The sequence below is a fragment of the Eretmochelys imbricata genome, chromosome 6, assembly GCF_965152235.1.
Source record: "Eretmochelys imbricata isolate rEreImb1 chromosome 6, rEreImb1.hap1, whole genome shotgun sequence".
NCBI classification, from domain to species: domain Eukaryota; kingdom Metazoa; phylum Chordata; order Testudines; family Cheloniidae; genus Eretmochelys; species Eretmochelys imbricata.
In genome coordinates, this window is record NC_135577.1 from 24,916,844 (window position 1) to 24,941,370 (window position 24,527).

The window sequence follows — 24,527 nt, forward strand, 5'->3', positions numbered from 1 at the left end:
TTATGCTATCTAGAAACCCAGTCTGCCCTTGAAGAATTCTCATTAAATATAAACTGTGTCCCACCAAGTGCTATTATTATATTATCAATAAAACACTCACCTGGGACTAATATCGTATTTTAACCCTAAAAGGCCATCTAGGCAGTTCATTACCCTTTAATTATTTCATTCTGACAAGTCTAGATTTTTACAGTGATTGTGCACCGCAGCTCAAATTTCTCTTCCATTGTATTTAAAGTCTCTTTGCAGAGTGTCATAAGATTCTGACTCCCAGCACATTCTATGAGAGTTGCATCTTTGATTCATGCCACGTTACCAATGAAGCTATACCATGCTTCCATTTGGAAACGTATGCCTCCCTCTGCTCTGCTAAAGGTGCCTGTGCCGACTGGAGAAGCAAGACCCAAGGACAATGCCGTAAGCAGCATTAAGAAATGCTTTGCCTTGGATCTATGACGTGCTTATTACAAATTTATTCTGAAAATGTAAACTTCTTCCATTATTTTGGGGGTGGAGGAATAGATACGTATATCTAAACTTTAATTTCATTCATGTGGAGATGGGTGAACTAGTTCCAATAAAATATAAACAACCCTGAACCTTTGCTGTTCTCGCATATTCAACCAAAGCCACATCTTTTGTGAGGTTCAAAATCATTCAGTAGCCATTGCAATATTTTAGATATTTGTGCTTTTGTATTTCCTGATCCAAAGAGTTTATGAAGTGAGAGCACCAATGGTTGTTACCCCTCCACATACATAAAATTAAAAGCAATTGGAAAGTATCATCTCTGCTTCTTTACCTTCATACAATGTTTCATTTTCATATTAATTTTATTTTTGCTCCCACACAGCATACAACTGTCCTCAAGGCAAGGTGTATGATGCGTGTGGCCCTCTTAACCCTGTCACCTGTAATTCCGGGTAAGACTAAACGAAATAATTAGCTTTATGTTAGTTTAATGTCACTGTGTACAACTGTGTCTGTGTTTGGACGGGAGTCCTCTTAGTAAATACCAACTGCTTGAGGACAGGGTGGCATTGATGATTGAGTAAATCCACTGAGTGGTGACAGGGGACAATGTGTCGTTACTAGAGATGTCATCTTTTATTTGTGGCATTAAAACTGAAGTCCTGACTTCTTTGATTATTAAAAATTCCATGGCACTTTTCACATGAGTAGGAAGGCCAGCATTTAGGGCCTCGCCAATTTCCTCTTTGACTAATTACATTGTGCTACCTAAATTCCCTCTGCAATTTCAAATGGATGCTGTATTTTCACTTCCTGCTATTTCCTGAAAGTACAGCATTGCTGTGAGCTGTTAGGTAGATGTAGTGCTCCACTTCAGAGTTTGCTATATTTCAGAAAAATGATTCACATACATAGATCATTTCTGAATGTTTACAAAGTGTTTTGTCATATTTGGGGATAAGGATTACCATACTGTATAAATGTACATTTTTATATACAGGAAACCTTACTTGATTGTTTAGAGAAATTCTTCTTTATGCCTCAATTATGTTAGTGCTGTAAAAAGTTATTGATCAGATAATGCTGGGAAAATGTACTTTAATAGCCATTCCTTTCTTCCTTGTAGAACTGTTAACCACATAAGTGAATATGTTGCTGAAGGATGCTTCTGCCCCAGGGGTTCGATTCTCTTCAATTCATACACTGACGTCTGTGTGTCAGAATGCGGTAAGTTTGGGGGAACGGGAAGGAGAAAGGGTTGGAGGGGGGTGTAAATAATGTGAATGTTAGTGTTGAGGAAAGAAAGAGATGGACAGGACAACTTAGTTCTAGGTGTGGCATGAAAAGATGCTATGGAAGCTTCTATCACAAAGCGCTGCTCATGGACTCAGTTTTACCAATTGCCATTCTGCTTCTTGAATATCGAAATTCTGCTAGCTGAACCGGTCTGACTGGTGGTTTTGTAATTTTGACAAATTCACACAATGGACTAAAACTACTGACCGTGTTTCACTTATAATATATCACATGTAAAGCCTGATCCCTCATAGTTTAAGATTAGCATAGTAAACTCATTACTTTAGCCTCCTCCCCATTTTATATTACATGCCTAGAATCTGGTGAACCGGCATAATATTTACACTGCCAGTGGAAAGTCCCTTAGTCTGTTTTCAGACTCAGCCTAATAGCAGATTTTAGTGTTGCACCATCATCATCATGAGTAAATGCACCAGCCACTTAACATGTGAATGCTGAGTGCCAGAACTGACTGCCCTTGAGAACGGCTAGTTATTTCCATTTCCCTTTTTTAGAAAGTGACGGGTAAGTGGTATTAGCATCTGTGTCTACTTGTTGAAAAAATGGGTCTGAGCTGACTCATGAGACAAGATGAAGGTTTAAAAGTAAATCCTTTGTGGATAAAGTGTGTAGCGATAATAATATCTGAAAAGTGCCTTGATGAACCCTTAATTAAAAGGGTAAGTGAGATTCATTTGTATAGCACATGGATCATCAGAATGGCATCCATGTCAATCTTTATCCTTTCATTCCCCTCAGTTTGCGTGGGACCAGATGGAATGCCCAAACTGGTGAGTATTTCAATCAGCACTTTCTCCAAGGCATCTTTCCCAGAAAGGTCTCCCAAATACAGCTGCTTCCAGGCTTTCAGCATATCACTGCATTTTCCCACCTCTTAGTTCTCCTTTTGTTATGAAATGTGCAAGGTTGTGGCAGGTTAAATTCTTAGCAGAAATAAAATGGAAGGAGATGACGGTAAGGACTTGATTACAGCCAATGCCTTTTGTATTCTGTGGTCAACTGCACCCCGTTGTTTTTTTTTTTTCTTAATCACATTTTAAACCCCCGAAATGCCCCCAAAAGAATGAATATAAATTGTGTGTAACAGCTTCAAATTGCACAATGGTGGGTCTGTATTGCTTCAGATAAATTGCTAGTACCTCGGTTCCAGTGATGTATCGTACCATTGCCAAGTATTGGACATGATATTTATTTATGGGTCTCCTACCTTGGGAAATTGAAAGCAGTCTGTTGTTAGGGGACTTATTCCTTCACCCACTCACTTCCCTGGTCCTTCTCGCATGAACAGAGAGCAACAATACCTGAAGTCCAAAGGTGCAAACAATTCGATGTTTGTTGGGGTGAACTTCCAGCAAGCATGATTCCAGTTTCCTTCCTTAGTGTCCCCCTTCCCAGCTCTGACACCACAGAGCCTTACACCTGTGGCCCTGTTCCCATTCCTGCCCTTAGCCAAACATGATTCCAATTTCCCCCCCCCCCCATTCCCTGTTCCCATTTCCCCCTTTAGCAAAACATGATTGCAATTTCCTTACCCCCATTCCCTGTTCCCATTTCCCCCACACACACACTTCCTGATTGACTGCAGACTATATAGTAAAACTTGAGTTCTGCTTAGCTATACCTTAACCAATCATTTTCCTGAAATTTAACTAACCAATCCTAACATATTGTAACATGATTATTTAACTAATTATATCCCACCACCTTAATTAGCTTACACCCAGCAAAATTAATTATACAGCAGACAGAAACAATCACAGAACCAGACAGAGATTATACAGACAAACAATAGCAAAGTGGGAACTATAATGACAAAACAATACAGAAGTGAGGATTTCACATCCCAGCTATTGATAAGTGAGTTCTTGCCAGACAGGATGCTATCAAACTAAGTTTTCTTTTACATTTTCAAGGCACTTCCCTTTCTCTGGAGGCGATAGGACAGGACTGTATTCCTAACAGCCCAATAGCACCTTATTTCAATGTGACTAGTTTGGAATGTGAGGATCTGACCATTCGCTTCCCAGCTTATGGCTGCCTCTGCTGCTTAGCCAAAGATCTTAACCTAAGCACAGGGCCTCAGACTGTCACAGTAAGAGAAGGACCTTACACCAGCAGACAGTGATTTTGATTCTTTTCTTTTATACCTCTATAACTAGCCAAGTGATAAGAATACACCTAAATTCTTAGAGTATAGGTCTTTACAGACAGGCCTGAATATCTATATCCTAACACATGTCTGAAGGTTTTCAACCTGCTCTTTGAGCCAGATTCAAACCCACTGAAATCAATGGGTTTGGGATCAGGTCCCATGAACAGTCTATCTTACTATCCACTTTGAGGCCTTCATCCAAGTGGACCCTGAAAAAATACCTATGATCAAGAGCATCAGAGAACAGTTAAGATAAAATATTTTTATATTTTTACAGCCTGGAGACATTTGGAAGAGTAACTGCCAGGAGTGTGTCTGTGACCCATTCTCTGTTACTGTACAATGTAAGTCACTTACATGTCAAACACCCGAGACACGCGTGTGTGAGAAAGAAGGATTCGTATCTGTCCCAGTGTTGACACCAGAAGACCCATGCTGTCCTGAAACTGAATGCAGTAAGTACCGGCTACTATCTTTTATAGCCAGCTCATAAAAATATACTGGGCCAAATATTGTCCTTGGTTACACCTGCCATCTCTCACTAGCTAATCTAATCTAGTTAAGGTTTTCATGTTGCAACTGTCACTGTAATATCTAAGGGCTCTTAAAATTAAGCGTTATTCCTTGATTGATTCAAAACTGTACCTAGGTACCAAAAGTTGATTTCTGAGTTACAGTTAGAGGTACATTTTTAGTTGGTAAAAAAAATCTTTTTGGTGTGTGTATGTTGCAGAAGAGGGCAAGAAGAGAGGTAAAATGTTTTTCTGAGTCTTAAAGTAGCTGATAAATTAGCTCCTTATTTGTGGGTTATACGGTGTTTATACACAGATTTTACGTTGCAGACAATATTAACTTAAGTAGAGCTAAACAGATGAACAAACACTAAAGCACAAGCCAGTAGCTGTATGTGATATAGTTCTAGCTGTTTAGAGATTTTTTTTTTTTTTATTACTGATATAACGAAGTCAAAAGGGAGAATGTGCCCACAGTTTATTAGCCTGGAACTAAACAAATGAGCAATTGAGGGCTAAGCTTGAAGTGGTCCTGTGAAAAACGTGAATGGGATGTGAGATGCTACCAAATGATTTGATTATGATGGTGTGGCATATTTATTTCCTTTGAGGATCAGTCTTCCATCCAGGCCACATGCAGACAGATTGCAGAAGACTCAATAGTGGAACAGCGGTGTCTTTTGAATGTATCACACTGCTGTGATATAGAGTAAGATGAATTGCTTTAACTTGAGGAGGAGCTTGATAGCAGTAGGGAAAGAGAGGGCTTTCTCAGGTTTCCATTCTAGTTCTAGGCAATTTATCCTCTTACATCTTCTCTCCCCCTTCAGGGATACATCCCTCCAACTTCTTCAAGCTTCAGCCATATGCTAGATTGTAACTCGAGCTTTATGCACATCAAGGTTTTAAAAGAAGTTATCAATAATCTGTCTGTGCCAGAAGCTGGGAATGGGTGACAGGGGATGGCTCACTTGATCATTACTTGTTCTGTTCATTCCCTCTGGGGCACCTGGCATTGGTCACCGTCAGAAGACAAGATACTGGGCTAGATGGACCTTTGGTCTGACCCAGTATGGCCGTTCTTATGTTCTCTGCCCTTTGTGTTAGGCTCTCCACGTGTTCATGGAGCCGAAGCACCAATTACTTCTAAGCAGGAAAACAAAGACTCATATTGCTCACTTTCTCTTCTGTCTTATTCCACAGGATGCAATACAAGCGCCTGTTCCCAGGCCAAGACAACTTGTGAGCCAGGGTATCGGCTCATCACAATCCTTTCAGAAGGAGACTGCTGTGTCAATTATACATGTGGTAAGTTACTGTGCTTCTTCTGACCTCTGGGTTATAAAAGGCTCTAATTTCAATTTCAAAGGAGATATGGAGTTAAGAAAAAAATGTATGAGAAGTGAAGAAAGTAAGTTCAGTGTAAATTAAATAATATTAATTTTAAAAAAACCACTTACCCTCACTGAACTATATCCAGGGGGGAAACTGAACTTTTTTGTGCATTTAGACTCTGGCCGTTTTAAATATTTTTTTTTCATTTCATTTTTTTAAAATAATTGATTCTTTTTTTCAGAACCAATACCAGATGTCTGTGTGCTTAATGGAACTATTTACCAGGTAAGAACAGTAGTACTACACCAAACATACTAACATATACTGATATTTCAGTAGCTCTCTGATATAAACCCTGATACAGAGCATCTCACTAGGAGTTTCCATGAGGAGTGCTTTATCTCCTGCATATTAAAGAATTTTTGTACCATGTTTGCTCCTTGGTCACCAACCCAGATCTGAAATAGATTTTTAACAAGGAGCAAAAGTAAAAACTTAACTGGTTTTATTGAGAGGGGTGAATCAGTTCTTTATCCATTCCAGATGTGGGTGATATAACTTTCTGATGGAGCAGAATTTTGAAAGTCTTTTTTGTGGGGCAAAAGAACTGAAGTCCCTGAAAAAATAAATCTAGAACTTTGGCCTAGACCTCCAAGTTGAGACCTTAACTTCTCAGTCAAGGTTTTCTCCTTAAGATCACAGTTGCCATCTTGGAATGTGATGTTGGGTTAAATTTTCAAAAGAGGCCTGAAGTGCATGTGTAAAGAATGTGTACATATTTATGCTCATGCAATTGGATACACCAATGGGTAGATGTTTTAATATCCATTTGCAAGAGATGACTGCTTCACCAGCTCTGAAAACAATTCATAATGGAAAGCTTCTTTTGCGATAAGTGGTGTATGGATGAGTTTGCAAAATACGGAGGCAGCTCAAAGCAGTCTTACCTAGTACCCAAACTCAGCAAGTTCCTTTGATCTTTCCTGGTACATTCTTGCCATCTCTTTACTATCCTAAGTATTTTGCATAATTTCAATTAGCTTGTTCCTATACTTGCTTTCTGCTCTGGCCCCACATTTTCCTGTATTATGTGCTTCACAATTGCTTTATGCTGTCCACTGCGTAACTCAATTTCACTTGTGTATCAGCATCTTTTATGTTCACATAATTGCTTTAAATTATCTCCATATGGTATGAGGTAATATACAATAGATTTCCTTTAAATAATGAGATTTGCTGAGACGGAATGTTCTCTCTTTGGCTTCTCCCAGCCTGGAATGTCTGTTCCAATGGACTCTTGTAAGACGTGTACCTGCAGTTCTGAAGCAGATCCAGCCTCCAACAGAAACCTTCTGCATTGTGAGCCAGTCCAGTGCGACACCACTTGCCCCCTGGTGAGCTCCATTTTTTATTTCACCTCCCCGTTAGTTTCTAAACTGGCGAAAATGGAAGTCTCCCTTATTGACTCAATGTATTTTCTCTCCCACTTTTTGAACAGGGTTATGAATACACGATGAAAGATGGAGAGTGCTGCGGAAAGTGTGTCCAGGTGGCTTGCACAATCAAGCTGACTAACAACACTGTCCAGGTGCTCAAGGTAACTATTTCCGTTGATTCTCATTACACTTTGTTTTAGCCCACGATAGGGGATAAGTGTTGACAAAAGCAAGAGACAGCTCTCTACCAACTTATGTCCATTCTTAGTTACAACAGGGTATTTTCTACATTTATTCTAGCTGGACACATGTTTGGATAACTAAATCACACATTTAGATGCTCAAATGGACTGGGGAGGGGGGGCAAAAATATCCATTTTAGGCATCTAACTACAGACCTGAGAGTGCAGGTCTAGGATTTAGGCTTCCCATCTAGGCAGTGAAGTTTGAAAATTTGGCTCCCCACGTTTAGTGTTTCAGAGGAAGTTAAGAGGTACAGATGAGTTCCTTCTAGGTGAGAGCATGAAATTGCTCATCAGAAAATCCTACGCCAGTCTTTGTCAGAGTAATCACACTGCGCATATCATAATTACATCATTGATCACATCAGAAAAGCAATAATGCTAAATTTGTTTTATTCCTAATGCCAGCCGGGTGATATCTGGAAGCCTGAAGATAATCCATGCAGCTATTACAAATGTGAAGAAGCTGAAGATCAGCTTATTTCAGTCACTGTTCTGAGAACATGTCCTGCCTTTGACCCAGAGGACTGCGAGCCTGTAAGTTTCAATCAGTCCTTTATTGTTTGCTATTTCTTGAATGCTACTACACAGAACAAGGGGCAAAGGATACAAGACAAGACAACATAGAACCAGTATCTCTAGTCATTAACAGCTCCCACTGTGTAAACAGCCATTTATCAGGAATGGTTTGAGAGTGAACTCAATCTTGTCACAGTGTCAGTTGTAACGGACAATCCCCCCAGAACAGCCCTGTTCTCCCACTTAATAGTCTGCTACCTCTTATTTTTGGATATGTGGATTCAAGAACTATATGGAACGAAGCTGGCAAGATAGCCTTCAGGGTCCACCAGCCATGGTTTCACTCAATATCCACTGCACAGCCCACCTCCCGTTAATGGTAAAAATGCTAGCCAGTGCTAGAAAGCTCATGACTTGTCATTCATACACTAATTCTGATTGCTCTCTCTTTGTTCCTGCACTGAAGGATGAAGTACACTTGACTCCTGACGGCTGCTGCAAAACTTGTACCGCTAAATGTAAGTAAAGCTATTTTCTGATGTTCTGCCGCCAATAGGTTAGGTATGATTATAGTATTTCTAACTATTTTTGTGTGGGATAGGGAAGTAGAAGTTTCCTCCAGGATCTCCACACAGGTTTTCATTAGTTCTCATTGTCAAAGGCTCCACATTACACTGACTCATCTTTCCAAAGAAAAAGAGAAAACATGATTGCTTGACAGTATCAAGATACTCCCCATCCCATCCAAGATCTGTTTATACTGCCTCAGCAGTGCTCTCTGCTACCAATGGCCTAAGGTTGAAAGATTAAGACTGGGACTTAAACTTAAATCCCCAACTAAAGTACTTGTGTGTTTCCTAGCTACGGCATGATATTCATGAATCCTGCATAATCAAACATCTTCCTCTCAGAACAGCTTTAAGCATTCGCTTAGCTGTGAATATGAAGAGACGTGAACCATTTCTATTTATTTTTTCCTCTTTCTTAAGCAACAATCTGCAAGGTTTACAAGAACTCAACTGTGATCCGCCACAATGAATGTGAATCTTCTGAGCCAGTTGAACTGACATACTGCGAAGGTATTTGTGCGAGCTCCTCAATGTAAGTGGCAACAAATACATTATATCCTCTCTTTGTATCTATTTCTCTTTGTGGCCTCTTTTCATCCAACTGTTCAAGTGGGCTTGAGCATGGAATCACCTATGCACTTTCAATTAATTTAATATACACTTGAATAGCAAGTGTTTCCATTGAGTGTGATGGCTTGTATATCTGAAGTGTGTTTCAATATTCGGGGGAGCGGGACAGTGCTTACTTTATACCACAGCCGTTATCGCCCATCGCTTTGCCTGACAGACAACATAACGTGACGTTCCCGATGTTAAACAGCCAGACGCACAGATGTCAAAACCTTTTTCAAGTCACAAAGCAGAGTATTGAGTATCTGACAGCAAAGCACCCATTGGAACAACAGTGAGGAAGATGCACATTGTGGTTCTGATTTGCCTCCGACTTACATTCATTGCCATCAGTAGAGTCACACCTGATATATCACAGTGGCTAAAGAGAATCAGATCCTGTATTCAAAAATAAGCCATTATTGCTATTTGGCAAATAGAGTACATCACATATAAATTGGCCCAGCCTTCCTATCAGTTGTTCTTTAGACCGCCTTGATTTCTCTCTCTGTCTCGTACATGCTCAGAACTAACTGCCATTAAATAATGATGAAAGTCAGTGGAGAGATGAGAAAACTCAGACTAACACCACAAAATTTGGTCTCTCCTGTTTATATTGAGCTAAACACACAGAGGTCAGTGGAAACAGGTACAGGCCCTCTCTCAAATAGATACGTTTTTTTATAAGTGTGCAATATTTAGCAGAGTGTGTGTGCTTGATGAAGACTTTTACAGACCGATATAATTTCTTTTCTTTATCTGGCCGGGCAGGTATTCCTCTGAAGCACAGCAGATGCAACACAAGTGTAACTGCTGCCAGGAACTCAAGAGCCACAAGAGAGAGGTGACCCTGACGTGCCGCAATGGAACAAGCATGAATTATGACTATGTCTATGTGGAACAGTGCCAATGCATAAGTGGATGCATTATGGAAACCACAACCACTACAACAGTTCCAGTAGGAACAAGAGCGGAGAAGAACAAGAATATCTTAGGAAAAAAGAACCCAAGAAGTCTAAAGCAGTTAAAATCAAAAACAACATCGAAAAAATAACCTGTGCATCGCCTTAAAACGCCATTTCTTACTTATTTCAGTTTCCACTATCGCCATTTTTCACTTCTTAAATGTGAGAATATTCAGAAGCCAAATAACTAAGTCTTCCTATGTATTTTCATTTCTAAACAATACAGCTTTTGAGGGGGGAAAGGAGGAACAAAATTATAACTTGCATTGTTCGTCCTGATTTAAGCCAAAAAGTACTTTCCTTACCATTTCCCCTGTGAAGGTTGTAGGCCATTTAGTTCTATCCTTTTCGCCAATTTTTTTCTTTTTAGTATTCTCATTGTTTCAGTGGGTCACCCATTACGGTTATTTGTGTGCATGTGTATAAATAAAAACAACTGAAGACCCCTGGAAAACAGCCTTCGTTTACATCATGGGCATTCACAATTATTCCAGTCAACTGTTTACAACATTAATATTTTGGCAAGAAGTAGTGGGATGACTCTTTAAAACAAAAATAATGGTGATAGTGAGGTAATGTTTTACGTAGAAAACGGAATTTTGTAGTTATGTTGCACAGTCCTTGGCTATTTATTTGTGAGTAGAGAAATAATTTTATTGGGGGACGTCACTGTCTATGGATTTAAGGTTTTGTATGGGGTTAACAGGCAGTCTTTTCCTGTTCATTTTGTTCTTACATGATTAATAAAGCTTTCAGCATTTTTCAGCTTCGGTGACTTTGCTGTTTTCTCTTGCTGAAACCTAGCCTGACCATGTGTCTGATCACTTTGGCTGCAATGTATGCAGCACCACCACTCAGGAGGGTTCATGCCTCAGATAACTACAAATCCACTCCTTAGTTGCACGGAGGCAGGGAAGCAAGTCTTTTGTGAAAATCCAATTCAAGGGCAGCATACTCCCTGCACACAGCCAGCCAGCTCTGTTGACTGGCATGTAGGATGGGCAGAGTTATGGTTTTGTTCACTCTCAGTCCACCAGCTCCTGAGATGGAGGGGCAGCATACAGGGCCTCAGCTCCTGCTTTCCACATGCCCGGAGCTGTGATCTAGAAGGTCACAGGATTGGGAGAACCTGACTCCCTGCTACTCTCCTGCATTACCATGTTAGAGCAGGGAACAATCTAGGTCCTGAGAATTAACTGCTGCTCCTTATCACTGATACAATAATTACATATTTAGACACCGTTACATGTCTGAAGGATTTTTAAATATTTTTTTCTTTGCTAACAAACAAAATGTTTACGAATGGTGAAGCGTGCACTGTTGGTTTTTAAAGATATAAAATGCTATTTAGGATCCCAAACATATTGGTAACTTCGAATGCACAGATAGATCCATAGCTTACAACTAAATGCCCCATTTCCAACTCATTTTCTTTCTTCACTTACCTGCCAAATCTTGACTTCCAAGGACTTACATCAGGAAAGAATTTGGCTGCATTTCCCCTCACCAATATTTGCCAGCACTGCTTTGGGTGGCTGCTGTATCAGCAGCTGTTACAGCTTACACACAGAAACCTGAACTAAGGATTTTGCAGGAAAGTAAAGGCAGAACTGACTTTTCAAATAATCGTATTCAGGTACAAATTTTAAACACATATAAGCAAAGGGCCAAATTCAGACCCTGAATAAGGTCAATCGCATTATACCCTTTGGCCCAGAGAGTATTAATGATATGGGATCTTGTGTAGTATTTTTTTTCTTGAGGGGAGGAATTTAAACTCTTCAGTTTACTGTCACAAAATTTTATACTGACAGTTTCTTGAGATAAATCAAGGTTACTTAACCGAAAAATTGTAAATACATTGGGAGAGGAAGTATCTCAAACGTTTCACTAAAGAAGTTTAAACTCCTAAGTGTACGTCTGTAATGTAATCTGGAATAGTACTTGAGCTCCACTCTATCTCAAGAGAGCAGTTATAGAGATGATGTCTTGGCCCTGTGCTATTTAGCATTTAAAACCTGAAAGAAAACAAAATCATCACCGACAAAGTTTGGAGCTGACATAAAAAACTGGCACAGTGGTAAAAATGAAGAGGACAGGTCACTGATACAGAGCGATCTGGAACTCTTGGTAAGCTGGGTCCAAGCAAACAATATGCATTTTAATGTGGCTAAATGTAAATGTACATATCTAGGAACAAAGAACATAGGCTATACTTACAGAATATGGGGCTGGGAAGTGACTCTGAAAAAGATTTGGGGGTCATGGTGAACAATCAGCTGAACACAAGCTCCCAGTGTGACTCTGTGGCCAGAAGGGCTAATGCAATGCTTGGATGCATAAACAGGGGACTCATGAATAGGAGTAGAGAGGTTATTTTACCTCTGTATTTGGCACTGGTGTGGCTGTTGCTGGAATACTGTGTCTAGTTCTGGTGCCCACAGTTCAAGAAGGGTATTGATAAATTGGAGAGGGTTCAGAGCCAAAAGATTGATTAAAGGATTTGAAAACATGCCTTACAGGGATAGAATTCCTTGAGTCTCTCTCTCTAGTTCAATAGAGCAGGTTATGGGCTTTTCAATCTAGCACAGAAAGATATGACGTGATCCAATGGCTGGAAGTTGAAACTAGACAAATTCAGACCGGAAGTAAGGTGTAAAATTTTAACAGTGAGAGTTATTAACCATTGGAACAATTTACTAAGTGTTGTATGCAAACCAACAAGGAAGCTTTTACAGTGTCTCCCTGATAACAGGGTGAGTCTCCAGCCCAGAAGTGAAGTCAGTTCTCAAAGTAAGCCACAGGTGCCAACTTTTGTCGGCGCCGGTGAGTGCTCACGCCTTGTCCCCCCCCAGCTCCGCCCCTATTGGATCCCTCCCCAAATCCCCGCCCCGGCCCTGCCTCCTCCCCAAGAATGCATTCCTCCTCCTCCACCCTCCCTCCCTCTCTCCCAGGCTTGCCACATGAAACAGCTGTTTGGCGGTGCAAACACTGAGAGGGAGGGAGAAGCAGGATCCAGCGGCGCGCTCAGGGGAGGAGGGGGAGCGGGGCGGGTTGCTGCCGGTGGGTGCAGAGCACCCATCAATTTTTCCCCGTGGGTGCTCCAGCCCCGGAGCACCCATGCAGTTGGTGCCTATGAGGTAAGCTTAAAAAGAGGGGTCCCAACAGAAGTGACTCTCTATCCAAAGTTGGAGGGGGACCAGTGAGCTCCCACAGCAGAATAATCCTCTGTTCCTTCCCCCCAAGAAAAGAAGCAGCCATAAAAAATGTTAGCCCAAGGGGTTCACCTAATAAATCTCATCCCATTTCTATACTATTAGTGTACGAAATAGGGTTAACCTGCCTCAGCAGTTCTCAAACTTCATTGTACTGCAACCCCCTTCTGACAGCAAAAAATTACTACACGACCCCGGGAGGAGCTGGAGCTTGGAACCCCGCTGCCCCAGGCTTCAGCCTTTGGGCTTCGGCTTCAGCCTAGGGTAGCGGGATTCAGGCTTCAGCTTCAGAGTCTAATGCTGGCCCTGGTGACCCCATTAAAATGGGGTCCCAACCCACAGTTTGAGAGCTCTGGGTTGGTAGGGGAAGTGGCTGCTTGCCCACAAAGACCAAAAGAACATTACTGAGATCAGTTCCCCCAAACTACACACAAAAGAGATTATGGTAGAAATAAAGCAAAATATGTGAACAATTCTAGCAGTGGCTTGATTTTTAGTAGTGCTGAGCAAACTCAGCTCCCACTGAAATCCATGGAATCTGCAGGTTCTTATCACCTTTAAAAATTGGGCCAAAAGTTTGGGTGTTTTTGAGAGACTATTTGGTCCCCTAAATTCTGATTATTTACTCATGTGCTCACCAGTTACAAAGCCTGCAAAACAGATTATTTGGTTTGTTGGCTTCACTTACAATTATTTTAGACACTTTATAAAATGTTCTGTTTAGTACTTACACTTCAAACGTTGCTCAGCTGCCCTCTAGCGATGATTAGGGGTTTCAGTCCACAGAGTACTGTATTCCTGTGAGACCATCCAATACAAATGTTAGTACAGGTGAGACTTATTTACTCACCAATCTCAGGGGGGCGGGGTTTGAAATCCTACAGTACATACATTACAAAATTTAAATACAATAGACAAAGGGAGACTGGATGGCTCAAGGGATTGATAATGAAATATAGATCTTTTCTCCTTTGTCACTATTGAAAAGTATTATTTATTATTTTACAGGGTCTGAAGTGTGGTGGGTGCTTACCCAACTTCAATTAGTAGTGACCAAAGCTAATTGTTCTCAGTTGGCTGCTCAGTGGCATGTGAAATGAACTTGATTATCCCAGTGCAGTCCTCAGTGGACATGTTGCGACATCCTTAAAAAACCACAACTGGCAACACTGCAGTGCCATCTGTGGTGGGTTTCCTGCTGTAGACATCTGAACATTGGGAGATAGATCGAGATCATCAGAATTGTACTGATTTCTTTAATTAGTAAATGTCAATATTTGTATGGCAAGTCCTCTACCTAGTATACTTGCTGGTTGCCTCAGCAAGGAGACCAAAGAATACATGGGCATCGGGACCAAATTACCTTCTCGAGGTATGAACTGTGACTCCCCGCTTGTCTGTGAAGTGCCTACTACACCTTTTTATATAAATAATTACTGTAAAAAAATAAAAAAGAACTGATGTAAAGAGGGACCCAGGCTCCTTTCCCTGCAAAACCTAACAAGTGAAAAAACTAGTCCCTGCATTTCCTAATTAAGTAGTTTCCACACTCTTCCCCAGCTAAACTGAGAGTCCAGGATAGAAGGGAAAGCTGCTAGAGCTGGTCAGGAAATGCTGATTCCTCAAATCCAAAGCGTTTCACAGGCAGGTATCTTGTTTGACAAACTTCCAAAGAACTGCAGCAGGTTTCCATTGCAAATCTCCCTAATTGGCTGCTGGGACCCTGGGATTCCAGGGTCTCCAGTTCCAGGGCAGCCCTGCCGTGCAGACTGCCCTATGACCAGAGAGCTCAGGGCTTCCAGGCTTTCAGGCCAGCTGGCTCTGCAGGCTGCCTGACTCCCATAGACTCTAAAAGACAGCTGTCCAAAATGTCTGGCAGCCTGGGGAACCAGCTGGCCTAGGAGCCTGGAAACTGTGGGATGCCTGGCCCTGGTATAGTCTGTATGGCAGGCCTGCCCAGGAGCCACAGAACCTGGAATCTCTTGGGTCTCCGGCCCCAGGACAGACCACATGGTGGCGTCTTCCCAGAGCTGTGGACCCTGGAAACCCTGTTAGTGTCAGTCAGATGGTGGGCAGTACAAGACTGACAAGAATCATGTCAATTACAGTCAGGAGCTGCTGGGGTCATGGAGAACAAATTTTGTTTTGGAAACACCAACGCAAAATGAAGATTTGACAGAATTTCCAGCTTGTGGGAAATTTTCTACAAACTGGAATATCTGAGATTAGGCCAGTTGTAAAAACTACAAACTCTCAGAAACAATTGCTACAGAATGATCACGGCAAAAGATCAATAGCTAGGAATCTCTAAGAAAGAGTGAGAATCTGAGACGCAGATCTTTCAATAACTGCATAAAAATAACATGAAGATACAAACTTGTGGTTGACAAAGTGATCATTGTTTTTTGCTAAAACAACATATATATCCAGCTACCATGTCTCCTTTTAATCTAGTTAATCAGAACAAGAAACCTAACTCTTGAAATACAGTTAAACAAATACTATGTATTTCTCAGTCTCGCAGCTAAATTCTTGAAAAAGTTAATTGTTTATTCATGCTGTAAATCAATGCAGTTACAGACTAGTGAGGATACTGTATTTGAAAAGTGAACAGTAGTATATCAGATAAAATCAGCACTGGACAACTTTGCTAACAATTGTTAAAATATACTAGATAAGTTTAGAAAATGTGCACTTTGACCTTCCATAAAGATGAGCTGATGTCCTGATATTTCATTAGAAACCGTCAATGAATGGCACTTGTCTACAACAAAAAATGGGGTGTTAAGATGTTTATCTAATCAAATTGCTAAATTCAAGTGCTTTGGGGTACTTTTATTAGGAATAAGAAAAGGAGTACTTGTGGCACCTTAGAGACTAACCAGTTTATTTGAGCATGAGCTTTCGTGAGCTACAGCTCACTTCATCAGATACATACCGTGGAAACTGCAGCAGACTTTATATATACACAGAGAATATGAAACAATACCTCCTCCCACCCCACTGTCCTGCTGGTAATAGCTTATCTAAAGTAATCGTCAGGTTAGGCCATTTCCAGCACAAATCCAGGTTTTCTCACCCTCCACCCCCCCACACAAATTCACTCTCCTGCTGGTGATAGCCCATCCAAAGTGACAACTCTTTACACAATGTGCATGATAATGAAGTTAGGCCATTTCCTGCACAAATCCAGGTTCTCTCACTCCCTCACCCCCCTCCAAAAACCCACCCCCATACAATCCAGGTTCTCTCACTCCCTCACCCCCCTCCAAAAACCCACCCCCATACATGTATGGGGGTGGGTTTTTGGAGGGGGGTGAGGGAGTGAGAGAACCTGGATTTGTGCAGGAAATGGCCTAACTTCATTATCATGCACATTGTGTAAAGAGTTGTCACTTTGGATGGGCTATCACCAGCAGGAGAGTGAATTTGTGTGGGGGGGTGGAGGGTGAGAAAACCTGGATTTGTGCTGGAAATGGCCTAACCTGACGATTACTTTAGATAAGCTATTACCAGCAGGACAGTGGGGTGGGAGGAGGTATTGTTTCATATTCTCTGTGTATATATAAAGTCTGCTGCAGTTTCCACGGTATGTATCTGATGAAGTGAGCTGTAGCTCACGAAAGCTCATGCTCAAATAAACTGGTTAGTCTCTAAGGTGCCACAAGTACTCCTTTTCTTTTTGCGAATACAGACTAACACGGCTGTTACTCTGAAACCTGTCTTTATTAGGAATGGCCATGTTGTAAAATATGCAAATAGATGCTTCTATTACCCAGTTGGGTGCAGTTAATTGGTCTCTCTCCACAAGGTTTGTTTTGCCTGTTCCTTTATGTAAACAACTCTGTAAGCTGACTCTTAATATGGTATCAAGTGCTTGTCCAAACACAGCCGCCTACTTTACAGCAAATTTACAGTTTTTTGCAGTTCCTTATCTAAACAATCCATTGAAAATGTCAAGGTTAATTTTTTCTCTTTTGTAAACCTCTGTGTTTACTTGGTGCATTGTAGCGCTTGAAGGTGAGAGAAGCTGGTGCTACTGAACAAAGGAAGGCAGTGGGTGGGGGATGTTTGCACAATGTTTTCCCACAGCTCATCACAATCCTGATGTGCTGCATGTCTCATTGTGCCCGCCCTGGCTTCTTCTGTGAGCTGTAGCTCCCGAAAGCTTATGCTCAAATAAATTGGTTAGTCTCTGAGGTGCCACTAGTACTCCTTTTCTTTCTTCTGAGTAGGAGCTGCCAATCGTACCCAACTTGCCAGTGGCTTGGGAAGTCATAGACTAACCAAATTAGTTTCATTTTGAACAGAAGATGGAACCAATCCCCCCTAAACACTAAGAAAATAGGGGTCTGAATTTTTCAGCTTGGGCTCACTCTCTATTTTTCAATCTTCCCCCACTCTCCCACCCTTTTTTTTAAATTACTGTAATCAGGCAGCATTTGATGCCAAGAGAAATATATTGTCATCTTCCCCTCCCTCCCTCTCCTGCTCCCCCTTCTCTCTCTTTCCCCTTTATCATTCATTCTCATTTTTTCCCTTAGTTTGCCTATCAATAAATTCAGGGTTTCGCTATCCTGCCTCCTTTGGGATACTGAATTGATACTACTGGAAACAGTTCCTTCTATTGGGGATTAGTCCGAATCCCTCTTTGATCCTGGTCACAGAATTCCACTCAGCACCACTTTCTTCACTAGGATGTGGTGGCTGTTTCCCATGGTAAGAATTTTTTGTCCATATCCTTGAATGGAAGATCATCATGGCTAAGAATTCTACTAGCTACAGTTGTTCACCTCTTCTACCCTCCCCCCTCTCCCTGTACAAAGATGTGTGGGATTTTTATATTGTTAGTTTTACCATCATACAAGTGCTTTTCATGGTGGAATTTCAATCTGATGAGACAGTTATATGGATACTTAAGACCAAGTTATGATGCTCTAGGAGTTCACCTGGACTAGTTTGTCACCACTTGCCCTGTAACCGTGGCTGCTTTGGTGCTGTGCACCTGTACCTTTGGCTCAGAGCCCTGATATAAGCAACATGCTCACAGTACAATGGCCTCATCATGGTTTCCATCAACTGGGTTACTCGTTTCAGAGTGACACCAACAGCCTTTCCAGTCCTGTATCTTCCCAAAACCATCTCCCCTCCAGTGTCCAGTCCCTCTCACTGGATATTCACACTGAAGTTAAGTTCACTGCCTCCAAAGAGACAGAATACACCAGCCTGTTACTTTAGCTGAGGATTTCACCCTTCAGTTTAATATACAACACTGAGTTGGTTTTGTAATAAAGAAAGAGTAAGTTTATTAAGGAAAAACAGAGATTTAAGTGCTTTCAAGCAAGGGTGGAAGAGATATGAAAGAGTTACAAACAAAACAAAACTAACACGCTTTCTAGTGTCTAAAACTTCATTCTAGAGTGTTCTTTTCGGTCTGCATGAAACACACACAACAGTCAGATTTTTAACAGGATGGACAATTCCATTAAGATACTTAGAGGTGTTCCCTTTTAGACACTTGGCCCACCCTCTTCAGTCAAACAAAACAAAATATCTGGATTCTGTGCAAAGGATACGCAATCCCAAATTAATCAGTCCTGCAGTCTTTAGTCCACTGACAAATACAAGAATATACTCTGGAGAGGGAAGAGAAAGACAGAAAACTTTGAGGGCTAAATTCATGCCTGGGGTAAGCACATTAACTTCGTGAATGCTGGCCCTTTATAATAGGCACATGGTTGATCATAAACTTTTCAGTCAGATTATTTAGTGAGAAAAGGCTTCTAGGGAGACAAAGGGTGTTGAATTCAATATGCTTCATATGGTCATTTATCTCCCTCCCCTCATTGCTGCGTGCAAAGAACAATCCACAGCGATTCCTAGGGCAGGTCTACACTACAGCCTAATTTGATATAATTTAAGTCATTCAGGGGTGTGAAAAAGCCCCTTTCCCCTCCCTCACCCCCCCCCCCAAGCGACACAGGTTTTGCGCTGTCCACACGAGTGCTATGTCGGTGGGAGACACTCTCCTGCCAACGGAGCTTCCGCTTCTCGCCGAGGTGGAGTAATTATGCCGACAGGAGAGCGCTCTGTGCCAGTGTAGCACTGGCATGTAGTCTTGGACCTAGTTCCAGAGCTCAGTGACCGTGTAAAGGAACAGCACGCAAGGGGCTTATTGCAACATAGGGGAGACCCTGTGTCCCAACAGGAGGGACTCATCAAACCAGTCCCCAAAAAGAGGCAAGCCTAGGCAGCTCTGTGACTTTCGACCCCAGCCTCTGCTCCTCTGGAGGCTCCTACCTCCTGAATGTGCCCCACACAGCGGCTCACAAGCAACAAGAGTGCATGCAGGGCAAGGAGGGGTTCTCAGATCCCTGTGGCATGTTGCGTGTAGCACCCACACTGCCTCCTGCTCGCCTGGGCTGGAGCTGGTTCTATGCCCCTCCTTGTTTACCTGCCGCATGGAGGAGCTGAACTACAGCAAGGAGGAGCCCAGCCACCAGCACCACTGACCATCTCACAGCATTAGCTCCACCATAGTGTTGCCCTCCTCCAGCCCCAGGCAGGCACGATCCTCAGCAGCAATCAGGCCAAACTTAAGCAGTCCTGTGATGCCATGCACCAGGCAGACTGACCAAGTACCCTGGTATTTTTATGCAGGGGATAACATTATTAAATCGGGCCCTGGGAATTTGTTGGTGTTAAAGGGAAGTGTCCCTGACATACTAGCTACTTGGTCAGTCTGGTCTCCAGTGCTATATACAGAGATAAAATCACCTCACTACTCCACTGTATACACCCAAGGACCAAATTCACGGCACAGCATTGCACTTGGAGCTCATGTGGAGTTGCTAGTCGAGTGTGCTGTACTCCCCTACATTGTATGGTCCCTAAACAGCAGAGCACTACCTGGTACATTGCAGGTATTTCAGAGGTTCTCAGAGCATCATGAAATTCCTCCATTCTAACTCTCTCTTTAAGTGCCCCTGTACAGCTGCCCTGTACACAACACGTACTCAAAGTATAGGAGTTATTTTTACGCATAACATACCTAACCAGCTCTCTCACACACAAAAATTCACTTCCTTTTCCACCCATCAAGGGATGGATAGTCTCCTTTAAATTCCTTTTTAATAATACATACACATCATCTTCTCACAAAGAGGACATTTTTATTTTAAGATTCTTCCTTAGTTATGTGACACGTAAATAAACTAAGTAGTACCCTTTTAAATACTTTGGCAACCCTTTTGTAGCCTCACTGTCTCTGTTCCAGAATCTAGCAGTATGTATAGGTAGCTAGGCCTTGCATAACATACACAGGTATTGAGACCTCACTATGCCTGTGTGGTTCCTTCATATTACATATGTTGTGTAAAGAGTAAAAGACAACCTGACACTGTCACAGTAGGTTGAGTCTATTCAGATGAGCAGCAACACTGGTTCACAGAATCCATGGGGGTGGAGGGGTCCTAATCTGTGGGCCATCTTTACCCTTTGCTAAAATATTGGATTTGATGTGGGGGAAGAAATCATACAGCGGAACTCATGGAATCAATAACAAACTTTACTCATTAACTCTTTAGCAGAGATTGCATAATCACATACCTCATTTTAGTTATTTCTTCTCCTTAAATGCAGAGATTAGAGCTGGTTTGAATTATTCAACCATTTTATTTTATGGAAAAGTATAGTTTTGGCCAAAACAAAATGTTTCACAAAACGTTTGATGATAAAGTTATTTTTCCATGAAAATTCAAAAGGAAATTTTTTTTTCACTTCAAATATTTCATCCATAATCCAACTTTCTCCTCAAATTTTTCAAACAAATCATTTTGTTTCAAAATTTTCAAAGAAATTAGATTTTTTTAACCATTCTGAGGAGAGAAAGACCAAAACTAAATCCATAAATCCAATATCCTAGAAAATTAAAAATTTATATCTCAAAATCCATCCTGAGGTTAGCCTATATCTAGACAACACCCTTTCTCCTAAATCAGGTACAGGGAAAGACCAAACTTCCCAGCAGGAAGGGATTCAGGATTCACCCCGATATAAGCTTCATTTTTCTCTCTCACTCCCTCCTATATTATAGCACAAATGAGCATTCTCATTTAAAATATAAAAGCAGTATCAAAGAAACAAAGATGCTGTGTTCTAATGTCTTGTATCAGAGCAACTGTGCGGGTGTTTTTACGCAGATATAGTCACAATGCAGTCCTTATGCTCATGCTACTTGCAGACAACCACCTGTGTTGCTACACTAAATTAATTAAGCTCCCCTGATTTTCCCAGCTGTTATGGGTATTTTGGGTATGGATATTGTATCTGCTGAAATGAGGTCATAGAAATGTGTCTTCAGTTTGAAAACATGCCACTGGCACTCATGCTGAGCTGAATTGTTTCTGATGTGCACTGAATATAACAGAGGCATGAAAGTGAGACACTGTGTTTTTGTTTTAATTTCTGCATGATCATATATACCCAGCAACAAGGCTCCCTCCTGACCTTACGGGACCTACATCACACGCGTAAGCCCTGAGGCCAGCCAGGAGGTACTTAGCTTTCTTGCTTCCATGCTGTGCGACTATGTCAAAGCCCTGAAAAGCAACATAAATCATCCTTCCTTTTTCTCTAAAGTAAAATGCACCCCACAGAGAAGTTAGTAGGGGAAATGTTTAACTGACTTTCTACATTACAAGCTGTTTCAAACAATGGAGTAAAAATGACAAGCATTTAGAACTAAATTTAAAGTTACCCCCCACAGGATTTCATTGTCATAAAGAAGATTTATCACCATGATTTTGGCACCAGCATGCTGAGTGTTTTTGAGATATGCACTCATGGTTTTATCATTTGGAGATGGACTGTTTAGGATTAATAAGAATATTATCTGCAGTTCCAGAAGCGAGGATAAAAATTACAAGGGCTATCAATCCTCATGGTTCAGGGGATTAGCTGATTACTAAATTCAGCGGGCAGAACATCCTCTACCACCATGGGGAAAAATCCCACAGGTGCATTATGGTTTTTTTTCACCCATGTCAAAGTCATCAGCTATAGACCACTGGCTGAGGCAGGATAACAGACAAGACAGACCTTTGGCCTGTTCCTGTCTGGCAATTCTTTTCTTTCTATGTTAGTAAGATTCAAAACTGATGTTAAAATACCTAACTAGATCCAATACCTGCACACATCTAGGCAACTTGACCAACCTGATAGCCAAAAGATGCAGCTTGAAGAGGATAAATGGTAAGAGATCTAAATATTTCAAATATCCACTAATTCACACCCTCTACTGTGCTCACCACTTGAACTGCAAAATCCAATATAGAGCCTGATTCAAAGCCCATTGAAATCAATAGAAAGATTCCCCTGGCCTTTGGATCAGACTAATAGCCCCTTATCTCTGTTTTCCCATTGCGCTTCACTCTTTATAAAAAAAAGAAATGAATTGTTTAAATAGCTCTAAACACATAGAATTCCAAAAAAGTTCTGTGGGTGAATGAACCGTGCATAGACAAAGATGCTATAAAAACTCTTTTTAAAAAAATAAAAAACCAAGATGGCAAAGTGTTAACCTGATGGATTCTGGCAATGTGTTTGGTTGTTGTGTTGGGGCTCCCCACTGAATGGATTTCAGGTCTCTTCATTTTATAAAATATTTGTTGATTTAAAAGGTGTAAGTCTACACTACCTAACTGGTCAGCATCAAGTCATAGGTGCTTTGGCTGCAAAATACTTAAAAGCCTAGTTTATAGCATTTCACAACATAATTTAAAAAACCAGGCGTTGTTTGGAGTGGGTGGGGAAGGTTGTGTTTGTTTGCTTTTCATTTTAAATCAATCAAAGGGTTCAATAAAACAACAAGGAAAAGGGGTGATTGATTACTAAAAGCAGCAGGGTTACTTTGAGTCTACTGCACCCTACAGCAATTGCTAACTCCAGTGGCAGCTACTTCTCTCTATTGTTATTGGAAGCAAACAACTTATTTAACTGTTAAAGACTTTATTGGGCACGAAAATCATTGAATTTTCTTCTGCTTAATTTTTCCGTTAAGAAAAACAGGAATATTGATACTTACCTACCACATAGCCCTGTGAAGTTTAAAGTTTCCATTTGGCCCAAAATTTAAATTTTGCAAAAATCAATGCTTTTATAAAACCTCAGGCCAATCAAAATATTCCTACAAATTAAAGTTGTTTCAAAAAAATTTTTGTCTGTGTTTGAAACCCAGACATTACAGGCCTAAGGCTCTGGAAGCCAAACAGACACTATACTTTTAAGTGTAGCCATCCCTAAAACAGTGTGACCTGAAAATCGTGTAAATTATTTGAACAGAACAGGGGCAAAACATCTAAAATGCTAACTTCTGTGCTGGCCCTGCCCTATCTCCTTCTCAACCAATGATAGGGACACGATCAGGTTCATGTAGGGTTCATATTTAGAATTTATACAAGTAACCCTTTAATAAGTCAAATATGAGTGCCTCCGTGATTTTTAAAGACTCTGGGAAAAGGATTTTTTTAAATGAAAATTAAGTTTCTCTGTTACGTTTGCATCCCAAACATTGCAGCATTGTGTTACTGTGTGAGAAGCTTGACATGAAAGTGATCAAAAACAAATGGCGAAATGTAAATTTTTAAATAATTTCTCTTGCTTTTAACATTATTTGTAAGTTGTTGGGGGTTTAGAAAGGATTTTTCTTTTTTAAAAATCTGACATTAATCCTCTAAAATACAGATGCGCAATGGGTACTGGATATCTAGTGTGAAGAACACTAGTACAATCTCGTACTCTAGTCAGCAACTGTTGTCGAGAAATCTGTTCAATTTCCAGAATGAGAACGTTGCTCACCCTGTGCAGTAACTGAAGTTCTTCAAGATGGTTGTTGCAGGCACAGGGATGCAGATTCATCTAAAGTGGAACACCCACAAGGACACACCTCAAAGAAGAAGGATCAGTTTTAAAATGCTGTACATAGCTACCGTTACCATAAAATTTCAAATGGACATTTTTGAATTTGAGTAGCCAAAGTCTGACATTTAAAGCAATACTTATGCACCTAAAAAAAAAAAATTAAAGATATATCAATTATCGGATGTGCTGAGCACCTGCATTTTCCACTGACTTCACTGGGATTTGTGGGTGGTCAGCACTTCTGAAAAACAAGATCACTTTTAAA

The 24,527-nt window shown here is 41.0% G+C and overlaps 1 protein-coding gene across 1 annotated transcript in view; it reads left to right on the forward strand.

The window, feature by feature from the left end:
- LOC144266511 (mucin-2-like) overlaps window positions 1–10,216 on the forward strand; it is a 65,189-nt gene extending 54,973 nt beyond the window's left edge. The window contains exons 37-46 of the mRNA XM_077819945.1: window positions 239–417; window positions 854–923; window positions 1,598–1,698; window positions 5,656–5,760; window positions 6,029–6,072; window positions 7,286–7,384; window positions 7,874–8,002; window positions 8,451–8,502; window positions 8,974–9,085; window positions 9,934–10,216. Coding sequence (XP_077676071.1) covers window positions 239–417; window positions 854–923; window positions 1,598–1,698; window positions 5,656–5,760; window positions 6,029–6,072; window positions 7,286–7,384; window positions 7,874–8,002; window positions 8,451–8,502; window positions 8,974–9,085; window positions 9,934–10,216 — 1,174 coding nt within the window. The remainder of the gene's footprint in view (window positions 1–238; window positions 418–853; window positions 924–1,597; window positions 1,699–5,655; window positions 5,761–6,028; window positions 6,073–7,285; window positions 7,385–7,873; window positions 8,003–8,450; window positions 8,503–8,973; window positions 9,086–9,933) is intronic.
- The last annotated feature ends 14,311 nt before the right edge of the window (window positions 10,217–24,527 follow it).